This window comes from Meles meles, chromosome 2 (assembly GCF_922984935.1).
Source record: "Meles meles chromosome 2, mMelMel3.1 paternal haplotype, whole genome shotgun sequence".
NCBI classification, from domain to species: Eukaryota; Metazoa; Chordata; class Mammalia; order Carnivora; family Mustelidae; genus Meles; species Meles meles.
In genome coordinates this window covers 35,367,930-35,383,293 of record NC_060067.1, presented here as the reverse complement: position 1 = coordinate 35,383,293, position 15,364 = coordinate 35,367,930, and the positions used below count along the sequence as shown (strand labels likewise).

The 15,364-nt window shown below is 42.8% G+C and overlaps 1 protein-coding gene across 1 annotated transcript; it reads left to right on the top strand.

Annotated features, from left to right (window-relative positions):
* Positions 1–2,572: 2,572 nt before the first annotated feature.
* CHRNA9 (cholinergic receptor nicotinic alpha 9 subunit) lies at positions 2,573–14,897 on the top strand. Its single transcript, XM_045998372.1, has 5 exons — positions 2,573–2,636; positions 2,897–3,042; positions 3,978–4,132; positions 10,419–10,951; positions 14,356–14,897. The coding sequence occupies exons 1-5, from the start codon at positions 2,573–2,575 to the stop codon at positions 14,895–14,897; spliced, it is 1,440 nt and encodes a 479-aa protein (XP_045854328.1).
* Positions 14,898–15,364: the final 467 nt, after the last annotated feature.

Below are 15,364 nucleotides of genomic sequence, written 5' to 3'. Positions count from 1 at the left end.
CAAGACAGAGTTCTGCTAATGACCTGTGCCCTTCCGGGTCTCAAAGCCATGACAACATGTTCTTTGAGCATTTAAAAAAGATGGCCGCCATGTGAGCCCTGTGGATCTCTGCCTGGCTGGATTCCTCTGGGTGACCCTTCTTTTCCTTCATTGTGTTTTTCTATACTTTCTCATTTTTCTGCAATAGGTATGCATCACTTATGTAATAAATAATGTTAAGAATATTATGATCTTATGGAATTTTGCTAATATCTTGCTATCATATTTTTGCTATAACTAAGTGCCTCAAAATCGGTCCACTGAGGAAGGTTGGGCTCCCAGAAACTCTGAAATGGCTGGAATACTTTGTGAACTTGTGACAAGCGACAGCCACTTCTCAAAGGGAGCAGAGGTTGAAAAGATGACTGTGCTCTCTAGAAATACTTTGAATTTGGGTGGTGTTTGCTTTTAGTCTTTAGCATTTTTGCCCTAAAAGGCAGAAAATTGCCCCCCTGAAAGTACTGATTTCATTTGGATGGTGTTAACATTGGTAGGATAGCATCAACTATTAACTATTAAAAAACAAACTGTAAGTGACCCATGCGAATGAACTGAGTTAGTTAGAAGCAATCAAAGATCATCAGGGATGACTACCTTCCAAGCTGCCGCCGAACTAGCCAGCAGCAAGCATTCAGAGCACCTGTCACCTGGGGCTGCTCGGAGTGTCCCAAGGAATCAAAGAGACATAGGTAGAGAGTCTCTAACCATGAGAAGGTATCACCCAGCGGTCCTCAAGTGCCATGTGGCTGAACGACAAGGAAGAGGTATGGTGTTAGCGTGGGGGGCACACGGGGTGGGGGCATGTGGCTTGGATTCTGTCTCTGGCCCAGCGCTGCTAAAGGTGAGCCCCACACATCCCTAGATCTCAGTTTCCTCGTCTAAAAACAAGGTGCTCAACTCAATTTCAGAAGGACCTTCACCCTCTGAGATACCAGAGCAGATGGTTTGTTGAAAGAGGGCCCGAGGTTTTGCAGCTGGACCTGGGTCATCTGACCAGTGAGTCAGACTGGGGACCTCGGGAAAATAATGTCTTCCCAATCAACACCGGGGTGCAGGCAATTAGGAAACACACTTAGCTGACAGCTTGAGTGTCTGTTCCATTTGGAGGATAGATTCCTGAGGAGGGACAGGGTGACTCATCAGACTCTGTAACCTGATGAAATAGAACGATCCAATTTCCTTGCTCGGATTCCAGGCAATCAAATGATCTTAATTTGCTTTTCTGAGGCAGATTCCCCAGGCAAGAAGAGGGATAAGTTATGGCACTTGGAAATTGACATGCTTTGGTGGGAGCAAAATTAGATCATGTGAGAGAAATGAGTGTGAAATAAAGTGGCATCCAAATGCCAAGAAACAGCATCCCAGTAATGTCACCATTAGTTATGAATCATTTTCGTGTTGATTTGGTTAACCTTTGAACCATGTTTTTTTTGTTTGTTTTGTTTTGTTTTTTCTTTTTTAGGGCTAGTAAATCCTGGGTGGCTTGGTGATTCTAGACATTCTAGATCTGCAAAATCAGAGATGAAATTTACTGATATTTACATGACGCTTTCGCATGAAATATCGCAGTAGAACACTAGGTTCCTGGTCTCCAGCTCAGAAAAGCTCAGTGCTGTAGGGCTAGGAAGGGTTCAGGCTTGCAGTAGACCTAGGTCTTGGCTCCAAATTCTAATGGCAGCGCTGCTTCCAAAGGGAGTGAATGCTCCTCTTCCAGCCCCTCCCCCCATGCTCACATATTACCACACGAGATCTGTGCTGGATCTTTTTTTTTTTTTTTGAAGATTTTATTTATTTATTTGACACAGAGAGATCGTAAGTAGGCAGAGAGGCAGGCAGAGAGAGAGGGGGAAGCAGGCTCCCCGCTGAGCTGAGAACCTGATGCGGGACTTGATCCTAGGACCCTGAGACCATGACCTGAGCTGAAGGCAGAAGCTTAACCCTCTGAGCCACCCAGGCGTCCCTCGGTGCTGGATCTTGAATGAGTTGAAGCAGAAGCATGTTCTGGAGATCATGGAATTGCCTCTTTCCCTCTTCACATGCCCCTTGAAGCGGATTCATAGAGCCTTTCCAGAGGATGCCCCACGGTGGGATATACTTGGCTTCCCTTAATCCTTAGACTCTGACTCGATCTGCTTGCTGCAGGTATAGAAAGCATCTAGCTCCTTCTTCAGAGTCTCAGGGGGTGTTGGGCTCCTACCTCACCTCCTCTGAAAGTTTGGTCTGGATGCTCCTGATGAAGGTGGCTAGGGACCCTCGGCTGGGCAGCTTCCCCAGATCAGCACTGCCTGCCTAGCCCACCCAGGCTCCTGCATCTCCGTGGCCAGAGCTGCCGGTCTCGGATTACCGGAGGGGAGGAGGGAGAGCCAGTCTGGATCTCAGGACCTCGGGGCCCTCTGTGCACTGCATGCCTGTGCTCTCCATCTGCTTTGGTGAGACTCTGGCAGAGTGCAATCTTTGTACCCAGACCCTTCCCATTCAGAGGGAAGTGGAAGACTGCTGCCTGCCTGAGAATTTCTAGAAGCTCAGGAGAAAGATGAACTGGCCCCATTCCTGCATCTCCTTTTGCTGGATTTACTTTGCTGTCTCCAGACTGAGAGGTAAGAGTCTGATGGGTGTGTAACCATCTCATTTGGGGCCATTTCTTTGGTGGGACTGGGCCAGCAAACAGAACAGATGCTCTCACTGCGAGGAAATGTTCATGCCTCTTATGGACTAGCCAGAAAACTAACTCTCGTGTACCCAAATCTTGTCCCTAGCTGATACTGTGTCAGGCCCAGTTCTAGCCCTGGGTTTGCTGTTCTTTGCCTTGAAATATACATGACATTGAATGTTGATCCCGGTCCCTCTTTTCGAGCAGCTGTAGAAACAGCAGATGGAAAATACGCTCAGAAGTTGTTTAATGACCTTTTTGAAGATTATTCCAATGCTCTTCGTCCAGTAGAAGATACAGATAAAGTCCTGAATGTCACCCTCCAAATTACACTTTCTCAGATTAAGGACATGGTGAGTAAAATAAAGTGGTGACTGTCTGAAATTGTGCTTAGGATGAAACTCGCCGTGCTTTCCAAAGAGATGCATTACCTGGAATTTGAGAGGAAATGAGACCAGACAGTAACATGTACAAGCTAGTGGGGGAAGGGAATACCAAAGAAGGAAGCTCTCTACAAGAATCATTTTGCTAGATGTTACGTAATCCTGGCCATTAACAGTCTCAATCGTCTAAACAGAGATGGTGTCGCAGATCACTTGCTTCCCTTTCTATGAAATGTCCAAAACACACAGAACCCTGGAGACAGAAAGCAGAGTAGTGGTTGCCAGGGACTGTGGGAAGAATGAGGGAATAGTGGGTGATGGCTTGATGGTCATAGGGTTTCTTTTTTGAGCTGACAAAAATGCTCTGGAATTGGACAGTGGTGATGGTTGCGCAATATCATGAATCTACCGTAAGCCACTGAACCATCCACTTAAAAATGGCTAAATGGTGAGTTTTCTATGAATTTTATTTCTGTTTTTTTTTTTTTTTAAGAAATGTGGTGCTTTAAGATGGCATATCTTGTTTTGTGCTTATATGTGTTTAATTGCACAAAGTTATGAAACTTGAAAGACTTTCTTCTGTACAGTGTAGGTATTTCCTGACTTTCTCATTCAAGTGAGTCATCGGTTGACCAATTTCCAGAGAAATTTGGGCTGTTGATCTATGAAAAGATCTGATGCCTTGAACACCTGTTCACTTTACATTCAGAACACTAAATCAAGCAGAAGAAAAAATATGGCTTTTGCAGTCGGTCAAAGGGAGAGACTAGAAAAGCTCTCATTTATTTAGTGAAAGTAGATTTGTGCTCTTGGAATTTCTGTTGCAAAGAACAAATGCTCTAGAGTTGGAAGGCATTTGGTTGAGGTGTCTACTGGACAGAATTGTAACATGGTTGCTTGTACAGGACGAAAGAAACCAGATTCTGACTGCCTATTTATGGATCCGCCAAATCTGGCATGACGTGTATCTCACGTGGGATCGAGACCAGTACGATGGACTGGACTCCATCAGGATCCCCAGTGACCTGGTGTGGAGGCCTGATATTGTCCTATATAACAAGTAAGTACAAGTCAGTCATCTCTCAGGAGTGAACTTATTGATTTAACAGAATTTAAACACAATGAGAAAGGACTGTTTTAAACACGCTTGAAGTTAAGTTCCAATTCATTTACCTAGGCCCTAGAATGATGATCATAAGATCTTAGATAATAAAATAATAGGTCATAAATGCTTAGAGCTCCTTCCCCCTTTCGGATGAGAAACTATTATAGGCTCTACTAGTCTCCTAGGGCTGTGGGAACACAGGACCACAGACTGGGGGGCTCAAATGGCAGAAATGTATTCTCTCCCAGTTCTGGAGGCTAGATGTCCAAGGTTGGTTCCTTCTGAGGCTGTAAGGGAGAATGGGCTCCACACATCTCCTCTAGGTTCTGGTGGTTGCTGGCTGCCTTTGTTGTCCCTGGACTTGTAGAAACATCACCTTGATCTTTGCCTTCCTCTTCACCTGGTGTTCTCCCTGTGTGTTGTCTGTGTCCATTTTGCCCCTTTTATAAAAACAAAAGCCATGTTGGATTAAGGGCCCTCCCTACTCCAGTATGATCTTCTCTTAACTAATTACATCTACAATGGCCCTATTCCAAATAAGTTTACCTTCTGAGGTGCCGGGGGCTAGGATTTCAACATATAAATTTTGGAAGGGGGAGGACATAATTCAGTCCATAATAGTGGTGCTCCCTTCCCCAAGATCATGTATCAATAATGGTGATATTACTAAGATTAAATCAGAATGGACCAGCTAGCGGCTGGCCTGTGGATTTTGGACACTGGTGTGGAGGATAAACTAGATCGTAAGATCATCAGTTGCCCTTTCTTGGTTTCAGGACAAGGGGCTTTGTGTAAAGGGATAGAAGGGATATGTTTCTCAAATTGTAAAGTGTACATGAAGAGTTTTGTTAAAATACAGATTTGGATTCAGTAGGTTGGGGTAGAGTTTGATGTTCTGCTTGTCTAGAAGCTCCAGAGGTCAGTGCTGCTGGTCCTTGGACCAGACTTCGAGAAGGAACCACATTGGTCTCTCACAGTTCAGGTTCATTTGCTCCACCTGTTGTCAAAGGAGCTTCTCTCTTCTTATTCTGGACCCAAGCTCTTGTGGGTTGGGAATGGTTCCTCTTTGACTCAGAACACGGTGAAGGAGGGGCAGTTCAGGGGGGCTCTCCTGAGAGCTCAGCCTTCTAGTGGGTGTGAGTTTCTCTTCAGGAAGAGACAGGGGTGGGTTGCGGCCTGGATTTTAGTCTTGTTCCTTATTCAGATAGCTCAGCCAAGGGGTATGACCAATTATTCATAGACCTGATCCTGCTGACCATTTTCCACTCTGGGTGGCCGGAGAGTCTTTCCATATTCCTTTCCAAGCAAAACAACGTCCCAGGGTTAGTGCTTTATTATACCGGTTCAGTCCCCCCTTCTCTCTCTCTCTCTCTCTCACACACACACACACAGAGCAAGAAAATGAACCATGTTGTCTGTTAGCTGCTTTCACTCATGGGTTGAGGTAATCAGAGAATAGAGTTGATACAGACCACTAACAGCATTCTATCAGTTCTACCAGTTCTTCCTGGGAAGAAACAGAATGCTGGTTCCCTTCTTCCTCCTGCTTTGGTTGGCTGAAGAAGTGACTAGCTCTTACTGACATGCCTCTTTGCAAGCTTGCATGGACACTTAAGTTAAGTCTGCCCCAGTCTCTGCTTATTCCAGAAACCAGTTGCATGCTCATGGGCTCACACAGACCTGCTGTGGCTTTGGTAAATTCTTTCCCTTTGGGCTTAAGGTGTGTGAGTTCAGTTCCCTGTCCCTTTTACACACAGAATCTTTTCATCCCACGGATTAATCAACTCTCTTTTTGTTCCTCTGTGTTGACTTTTTAGTCCTCTCTTCCCACACAGTTCCTTTATTCTGCTTTGCATTCTCCTTCTCGGTAATGTCAGAGTTTTATTACTTAGAGGAAACTCTAAATGTGGCTACGGTTGGACATCATTTGCATTCTTATAACTAGCTAAAATTAGACCATGAGAGAGTAATAGGATCAGGCAAAGAAGGGACCTCAGTCATAACTATTTCCCTGACCCTGGTCCTTCCAGCTGAATCCCTGGACCTCTGGACTCTTCTGATTCTAGATATATAATATTCTCATTATTTCTCAGAAGCTGGCATAGAACCTTATTGACCATAAAATAGCTTTCTGAGTGGTGGTGGAGAGAGGAAAGAGGACTATGTGGTAGTGATCCAGTCAGGTGTGATAAAGATAGTTTGGGCGGGAAGAAGCTTCACATCTAGATTCACCACTGGAGCCTGAATCAATGGGGCTGGACTTGCCAGGGTGTGATTAGGTTCAAGATGGGTCTGGGAGCTACTTCGTGGGAGGGGCAGTTGAATTTGTTGATGCTAGTTTGGAAGCCAGAAGTTCTTGGGAAGACTTAATGGTGATGTTAGGCAATCAAGGAGAAAATAAGGTAGAGAAAAGAGAGAAATTTTCTGTAAAGGACAAAAATCAAGACAATGAAAAGTTAAAGGGAAGATAAACAATTAAAAATAATCATAATGCATGGGGGATTAGGGGGCTAGGAGAAGAATAAATGAAACAAGATGGGATTGGGAGGGAGACAAACCATAAATGACTCTTAATCTCACAAAACAAACTGGGGGTTGCTGGGGGGAGGTGGGGTTGGGAGAGGGGGAGGGGTTATGGACATTGGGGAGGGTATGTGCTATCGTGAGTGCTGTGAAGTGTGTAAACCTGGTGATTCACAGACCTGTACCCCTGGGGATAAAAGTACATTATATGTTTATAAAAAAAAAAAAAGAAAGGATGAATACCCAACTTTTGTAGCAACATGGACGGGACTGGAAGTGATTAAATTGGAAGGGGAGGTGAACCATAATAGACTATGGACTCTGAAAAACAACCTGAGGGTTTGAAGGGGCAGGGGTGGGAGGTTGGGGGAACCAGGTGGTGGGTAATAGGGAGGGCACATATTGCATGGAGCACTGGGTGTTGTGCAAAAACAATGAATACTGTTATGCTGAAAAAATAAATAAATAAATGGAAAGAAAAAAAATAATCATAATGCATAACTTGAGCAATAAATATTCCCAAGAAGTAGTGAGCTCTTTAGCAATATAGTTATTCAAGCAGGTACTGGCTCTGCTATCAAATCAGTAAAGAGATAAATAAATCAGGGCTCAAAGTTCTGGTGAAGCTGTTTAGTCTAAGTGTATGGCTGATATAATGGTTAGTGCAAAAGTCTGCAAGAATTCCTGACATTAGATTGGGTAGAGACTGGGTTATAGAAATTCCAAATGTGCATTTATTATGAGAGAGTTCTAATGGTTGGGTTTTCATGGGCCATCTTAACACTTGGATTTTAGAGCTAGTGAGGAATTGGATACCCTGTCATATTCAGAAAGATCTGTCTAGAATTTAGCATTAAGGTTTGCTTGTCATCTAGTGGTTGAGAAAATGGCAAACCTGTTAGATGAGATTGGATGTAAAGGAGGGGAAGAGGAACAGGTTTGAGGAAAATGATGATGAATTTGGTGTGGGACCTGTTCAGTTTGGGAGACCAAAGGAACATCCACTTTGAATCAACCAAGAAGGGACTGAAAAGGCAATCCTCAATCCTGGAAAGAAGGTCGGGGAAGAGATATCTAATGCCCCATGAGCCTTTATAGAACTACTCAAGGAAGGAGAGAAAATGGCTGCAGATAAAGTTGGTGAAACTCTTCACTGCAGACATTTACAGAAGACACTTAAAAGAAATGGTTAAAAGTGTAGAAGGAGAAATAAGACAGAGAGTTGTGTCATAGAAACCACTGGAAGAAAGGATGTCCAGGAACAACCTACAGTGTGAAATGCTTGGAAAGAGTTGAATAGGATAGGTACCTAGAACAGGTTTTTAGATTTGTGTGTTTGCAAGTCATGAATGACCTTTGAAAGAGGGCATGTTGGGAAGAAGCCAAATTGCAAGAATAAAAGCAAAATGGGGAAGTGACAGCAATGTGTATCACTTCCAGTGTGTGTGGAAGGAGAAACGGGACGTGAGAAATGCCTGAGAAGAAGGGAAGTTGGTAGGAGAGACTGGGGAATGCATTGGGAAGGGTCTCAATGGGCCAGAGAAAATAAGAGAAACCAAGAGAAGCAAAATCGTGAAGGAGATGTGGGGGGAAATGAATCACAGTACCAGGAGGGAAGTTCGCCTGGGAAAGAAAGAGGGGGACTTCTTTTTGATATGGAATTGTCCAAATAGATTCTCTCTGATCCTGAGCTCTCTCCTCTTACACGAGGAAGGTAGGATGGGTGAGTGATATGCTCAGTTCACCACAGTGCTCACTTCTCATTCCGCTAACTATATTCATTTCTCATCGCCTCAGAGGTTAGGTTCAGGGATTTTCAAAAAACTTGATCTTATTATCTTCACGAAGACCTATATTAAAGAGCCTTCTCTTTAAACGCTCCTTATTAAAGACCCTCATTAAAAATTGAGCTCCACACGTTAACTGTAATGGTCTGATTTGGTCCGCTTCAATCAGACCATTATAGTTAGTGTTGTGGTGCCCAATTTTTAGTAAGTGGAAATAAGTAATTTAAAAACATGCCAGTTCTTTGATCCAGCAAATCCTCTTCTGTCAATTTAATGTAAGGAAACAGTCAGTGGATAAATGCAAAGATTTGACTATAGCATCACTTGTAAATGCAAAACCTGGAAAAGGCAATGTTGTACATCAATGGATTGGTTAAATAAGTATGGCATAGCTATATAATGGAATATATAGGAAAACTATTTGCCATGAAAATAATGTTGCAGGAGAATATGAATGAATAACCACATTTTAAATTTTGTCTCATATTTTTGGGGGATTAATTAACTTTTTAAATTTTGGGATAATTTTAGATTTCCAGAAAAGTTGCAAAGATGGTACAGAGAGTTCCCATACACTCTTCACCTAGTTTCCCCTAATGTTACATCAAAATAACATAGTACATTTGTCAAAACTAATACAATATTATTAATTAAACTATAGACTTTACTAGGATTTCATCAGTTTTTCCACTAATGTGGACTTTTTCTATTCCAGAACCCAATCTAGGATACCTTACATATGACATTTAGCCGTAATACACTTTGTAGGGAAAAAATTATAAGCAAGACTGGGAAACATGCATTAAATGTTAATAAAAACCTATCATTTAGGGTTGTAAGCATTGGAAACTGACTTTGACTACCTTCTGAAAAAAGGAATTTATAGGAAGGGTATGGTACAGCTCACTGAATTAAAGGGGAAAAAAAAATCAATGACCAGTTCTTAGAAAGGACAGACTGTATAGACTGGGACTGCTGTAGGGTTTGAGAGAGCAGGGACTACTGAGCTGGTTTATTGATTTGTTTTATAAGGAGGCATCACCAGAGTGACTGTTTTTGGTCTTTGGTCAGAGATCTAAACTCTGAGGAAAGTGAATCAATTGGATGTAGCTCAGGTCACACAGCCAGCCCCAGGCCAAGGGAGGTTGGGGCATCTTGATCAGCATTTTATCTGCCTTACAATGGTGGTGGAGGAAGTCATTCTCTAAAGAAAAATAGAAATTCTGTACCTAGGCGTAAATGTTGATAAAGCAAAAAGAAGATATATCAAGAATAAATTATTATCTCTTAGATTATGAGTCAATGAATTTTTTAAAAAAGATTTTATTTATTTGTTTGAGAGAGACTAAGCGGGAGGGAGAGGGAGAAAGAATCTGAAGTAGACTCCGCACTGATTGTGGAGCCCAATGCAAGGCTGGATCCCAAGACCGTGAGATCATGACCTGAGCTGAAACCAAGAGTCGGATGCCTAACCAACTGAGCCCCCCAGGTGCCCTTGGCAAAATGAATGTTTGTTTGCATTCTCAAACACTTACAGCTCTTCCAGCAGCAACAAAAGCCTATTTTAATGTTCTTGTGCCCAAAGTTAACAAAATCAGGTAAGCAGAGCTTTCTTTCCTAGATCTTTTTATCTAGATGTTTGAATCCTTATACCTGGACTAAGAGAACAGCTTTGGAAATGAAGAGGAAGGGACATAGAGCAGAGATGCTTTAAAGGAAGAATCCAAGAAGAGTTGGCCCTGAGTAGTTATGGGAGATAGAGGTAGGGGCAAATTGGTGCTGATCCAGCTTTCAGCCAGGGTGACAGGGACAATGGTGATCCATTGCCAGAGACACTGGAGGGATGGGCACAGGTTGGTGAACTGTCCAAAGTAAGGAAGTTGATGAGTTGTCTTGACCAGCAGCTTTCATTTCCCTCCTCTGACCTCCAGGGCTGATGATGAGTCTTCTGAGCCCGTGAATACCAATGTGGTCCTGCGGTATGACGGGCTGATCACCTGGGATGCGCCAGCCATCACCAAGAGCTCCTGTGTGGTGGATGTCACCTATTTCCCCTTTGATAACCAGCAGTGCAACCTGACCTTTGGTTCCTGGACTTACAATGGCAACCAGGTGGACATATTCAATGCCCTAGACACTGGAGATCTCTCTGACCTCATCGAAGATGTGGAGTGGGAGGTTCATGGCATGCCTGCTGTAAAGAATGTGATCTCCTATGGCTGCTGCTCAGAGCCTTACCCGGATGTGACATTCACTCTCCTTCTGAAGAGGAGGTCCTCGTTCTATATCGTCAACCTCCTCATCCCATGCGTCCTCATCTCTTTCCTGGCTCCCTTGAGTTTTTATCTCCCAGCAGCCTCTGGGGAAAAGGTCTCCTTGGGAGTGACCATCCTGTTGGCCATGACTGTATTTCAGCTCATGGTGGCAGAGATCATGCCGGCCTCAGAAAATGTCCCTCTGATAGGTGAGTTCAAGCGCCTTACGCTTTGAGCCTAGCTTCGTAGTGAGTGGGATAACATCTGACCCTTTAAACTCATAACCGTTACGTCAACTTCAGACTCAACACAAGCTGCTGCATAATTCGTGTGGTGTCTTCAGTTGGCGTCCTTCAATAGAGAGATGGCTGTTTTCCAGAACTGGGCTTATTGTCTCTGGGTTTACACAAAAGAGGGAGAGGAGGGGACAGTTTAGAGCAGGGGTTCTCAAAGTGTGATCCCTGGATCCACAGTGCAGCCTCGCTTTCGAAATGCAGATTCTCAGGGCCTACCCCAGACTTCCTGAATTAGACACTCTGGGGTGAGTCCTGGCAATCTGATTTAACAAGACTTCTGGGTGATTTTGATGTACTTTCTGTTCCACTGGTTTAGAAGTTAAGGCCCTGATTTTGAAGTTAAAGAAATCTGCATTTGAACTCTGATTTTACCACTCGTTTCTTCATGATCGATCTTAGGCTAGTTACTTAGTCTTTTAGTTTCTGGTTCATCACCTGGAAAGTGTGTGTAATTGCTACTCCTTGTGTGGTTGCTTAGCATGGAAGCTGGCATATGGTAAGTCTACCTTCAGTAGTGACTATTATTATCTTTTCACAGCATATGGGATGTCTTCTTGGGAAAGAGTGGCAAACAGGATAGAAATGGTTGACTGGATTTTTCAGCCCATCATCTACCCTGAATAGAATAATCTTTAACCTTTATTGGGTATAACAGAGGTGGGAGAGCTTGTTTAAATGCTGGTGCCTACGCCCAAAGAGTGCAATTTGGCAATCTTGGCAAGAATTTGGAACCTGAGGTGATTTTAGGATGGACCATATTTTCCAAAGTCTGCTCTAATAGAATGTCCTTATAAAGGGTAGGCTTAGGGACAGAGATTATGACCCCTTCCCAGCCCCTCATCTTTTCCCTACCTCATTTTTTACAAGGATCTTATTTACTTGTTTGAGAGAGAGAGAGTGAGCACAAGTGGGAGGAGGGGCTGAGGGAGAGGGCGAAGTAGACTCCACTCTGAGCGGGGAGGTGGGACTCGATCCCAGGACTCTGGGGTCATGAGCTGAGCCAAAGGCAGATTAATGAACTGAGCTCCCCAGGTGCCCCTCCGTACCTCATTCTGTGATCTCTCCTAATGCCACCAAGTGCCACCAAGGACCTACTCGGCTCCAAGACCTCTGCTTCCATGACTTGCTCTTGTACCAGATGCTTACCAAAATCAGAAGCTAGACATAATTTCTATTAAAATAAACAATAAGGAGGAATTTCAGAACATGCAGAGACTTAGAGACAGATATGAAAGTGATGTCGTACTGCTCTTTTATCCTCTACTGAATCCAATATTACCTGATACTCAGACAATATCACACTGGTTTCCATGTTTGGAGATTTCTTCCTTGTTATGTCTCTCCAAGCGAAAAAAACACAGACACACCAGCACATGGACACAAATACACACAGATGCACACGCGCATTTTTGAGAACTAGACACCGAAAGTTCTCTCCACTGCTCCCGCCCACCACTAATAAAGAGGAAGAGGTGTACTGGCATTACTGTGACCTCTCCTGAGACAGAAATGATTGACAGTGATGACCTGTAATCATAGTCCCATTTGAGGCAAGACAATTGGCAGGTCACTCTCTCTTTTTTAGCAGGGACATTCAACAGCAAGTTGGCTAAAGTTCTAAAGACAGATGTCTTGGGATGCATCTCAGGAATTCTACAAACCTTATTTATTCTGTTTCTGATAATATAAAATGTATCTTTTTAAAAAGGGTACACACAGAGCATATCTGTTAACAATAACAATTTGTTATTTGCAGCCCCTACGACATGCACTTCCAATCTTATAGAAATGTGTTTAAGTGTTCTGGGTAAGTGTAGCATTTGATCTAAGCTTCTGGCCCATAGTCTTTACTGTATTTATTCTTAGTTTATTTTGAGCTTTTATTTTTTTTAATATCTTTTTTTTAAGATTTTTTAAAATTTATTTGACAGAGAACATAAGTAGGCAGAGAGGCAGGCTGAGAGAGAGGAAGAGAAGCAGGCTCCCTGCTGAGCAGAGAGCCCGATGCAGGGCTTGATCCCAGGACCCTGCGATCATGACCTGAGCTGAAGGCAGAGGCTTTAACCCACTGAGCCACCCAGGTGCCCCTACTTTGAGCTTTTAACAAATAAGTAGGTGGTGCATATCATCAAATGCATTGTTTTCATCTGTTGAGATTATCATCTGAGTTTTCTCTTTTACCTCATTAATATAGTGAGTTGGGTTTTCTGATGTTGAGTTAAATCCTCCTTCATCATGATGAATTACCATTTTAAGACACTATTGGATTTAGTTAGTTAACAAGTTTTATATGACTTTCTAAAATATGTCTATAAGGAAAATGACCCTAATGCTTCCTTTCCTGTTACTTTTGGAATCAAGGCTAAAGTGACTTCATAAACTAAGCTGGACAGTTTTCTCTCTTTTTCTATTTCTGGAACAACTTGACTTACATGATATGAGCTATCTGTCTTTTAAAAGTCTGGTAAAACTCACCTATAAACCAAACTCTGGAGCTTTTCTATTCCAGTGTTCTTTTTTCTTACACTAAATTTGATGCCTTATGTATTTCTAGAAATTTCATCTAGGTTTTCAAATATATTATCATGCAGCTAAATATTATTTTATTATATTCTAAATTTCTATTCTGCTATTTCTTCTTTTACATTCTCCCTCCCTCTCTGTCCCCAACCACCTTGCATCTATTCTGTGAGAGGCTTTATCAAAGGTTTATCAGTCTTACTCCTTTTTTCAAACAGCTTTTGCTTTTGTTAATCTTTTTGGTTTTGGGTTCTATATTTTCTAAGTCTGTGCCCTTACCTTTATTATTTCTTTCCTTAATTTTCCTTTTTCATGAATATTGCTTTTTGCAATCACACTTAAAGACTAACAGTGACACAATGGCTCCTTCCTTACCCATAGTAATGAGGTCTGAGGTCAATTCTGAGCGCTGTGCAGGATCGTTGTTTGTTGAGAGTAGAATTTTTTTCACATCATGATCTCAGGCAGCATTTAGAAACCTTTAACTCAGTGAAGGGACAGTGCTGAGAACTTTACACATACCATCTCAATTAAGCCTCATCCTATTCCCATTAATTAGATCCAATTATTATACCCATTTTACAGAGGAGAAAGCTGAGGCTTAGCGGGATGATCTAACTTGCTCCAGGCCACAAGTTGAGTGAGCGACGGAGCTGGGATTTGAATCTAGGAAGTCTGACTCAGAAGCTTATGCTGGTAACCATTAGTGTCTACAGGTTTTCTAGAAAAGGTTTTTCTGTATTTTTGAGCCAAACACGAGGACAGTTTAAGCTAACTTGATTGTGGTTATTTTCCAGGCAAATACTACATAGCCACAATGGCCTTGATCACAGCTTCCACTGCCTTGACCATTATGGTGATGAACGTCCACTTCTGTGGGGCTGAGGCCCGGCCGGTGCCACGTTGGGCCAGGGTCGTCATCCTGAAATACATGTCCAGGGTCTTGTGTGTCTATGATGTGGGTGAGAGCTGCCTTAGCCCCCGCCACGACAGGGAGCGAACCCACCTCACAAAGGTATATGGCAAGCTTCCAGAGCCAAATCTGCAAACAGACAGAAACAAAGGACTTCCCAGGAAGAAGGAAATAAACAAACTGGTAAAGAATGACTTGGGGTGCCATGGTGAGAACCCGCAGGATGCTGACAATTACTGTGCACGGTACAAGATGCTGACGAGGAATATTGAGTACATTGCCAAGTGCCTCAAAGACCACAAGGCCACCAACTCCAAGGGGAGTGAGTGGAAGAAGGTTGCAAAAGTCATAGACCGGTTCTTCATGTGGGTTTTTTTCATTATGGTGTTCGTGATGACTGTCTTGATCATCGCAAGAGCAGATTAGCGAGCATTTGTTGTGTGGTGATGAATCAGTAAAATTCCCCGTGATCTACTCCAATATTTTTCCAAGTCAGATTTATACACACACATACATGCATGTAAATACATATGTATAATTTATATACACAAACAAATATATATCTAAAATGTAGGGGTTATGTTGTTCATTCGTTCGTTCCTTCTTTCTTTCTTTCTTTCTTTTTTTAAAGTGGACTCCATACCCACTGTGGGCCCAAACTCAGGATTCCAAGATCAAGACTGGAGCTGAGGTCAAGAGTTGGCCACCCAACCGACTGAGCCATCCAGGCATCCCTGCTGTGTTTACTTCTTATTTTTAATTTCAAATCAATACTACAGCTACCTATTGAGTTTAGCAGAAAAAAAAAAAAACACAATTATTAAGCAAGAGGCCCAGGATTTCAAGGGTAGGAAGATGAAGGAAACAAAGAAGGGTACCTTTGATAGCCTACC

Coding starts and splice junctions, on each gene's coding strand:
- CHRNA9 (XM_045998372.1), top strand. CDS start 2,573: ATGAACTGGCCCCATTCCTGCATCTCCTTTTGCTGGATTTACTTTGCT. Junction 4,133..10,418: donor GATATTGTCCTATATAACAA/GTAAGTACAAGT, acceptor TCTGACCTCCAG/GGCTGATGATGAGTCTTCTG. Junction 10,952..14,355: donor AGAAAATGTCCCTCTGATAG/GTGAGTTCAAGC, acceptor GTTATTTTCCAG/GCAAATACTACATAGCCACA.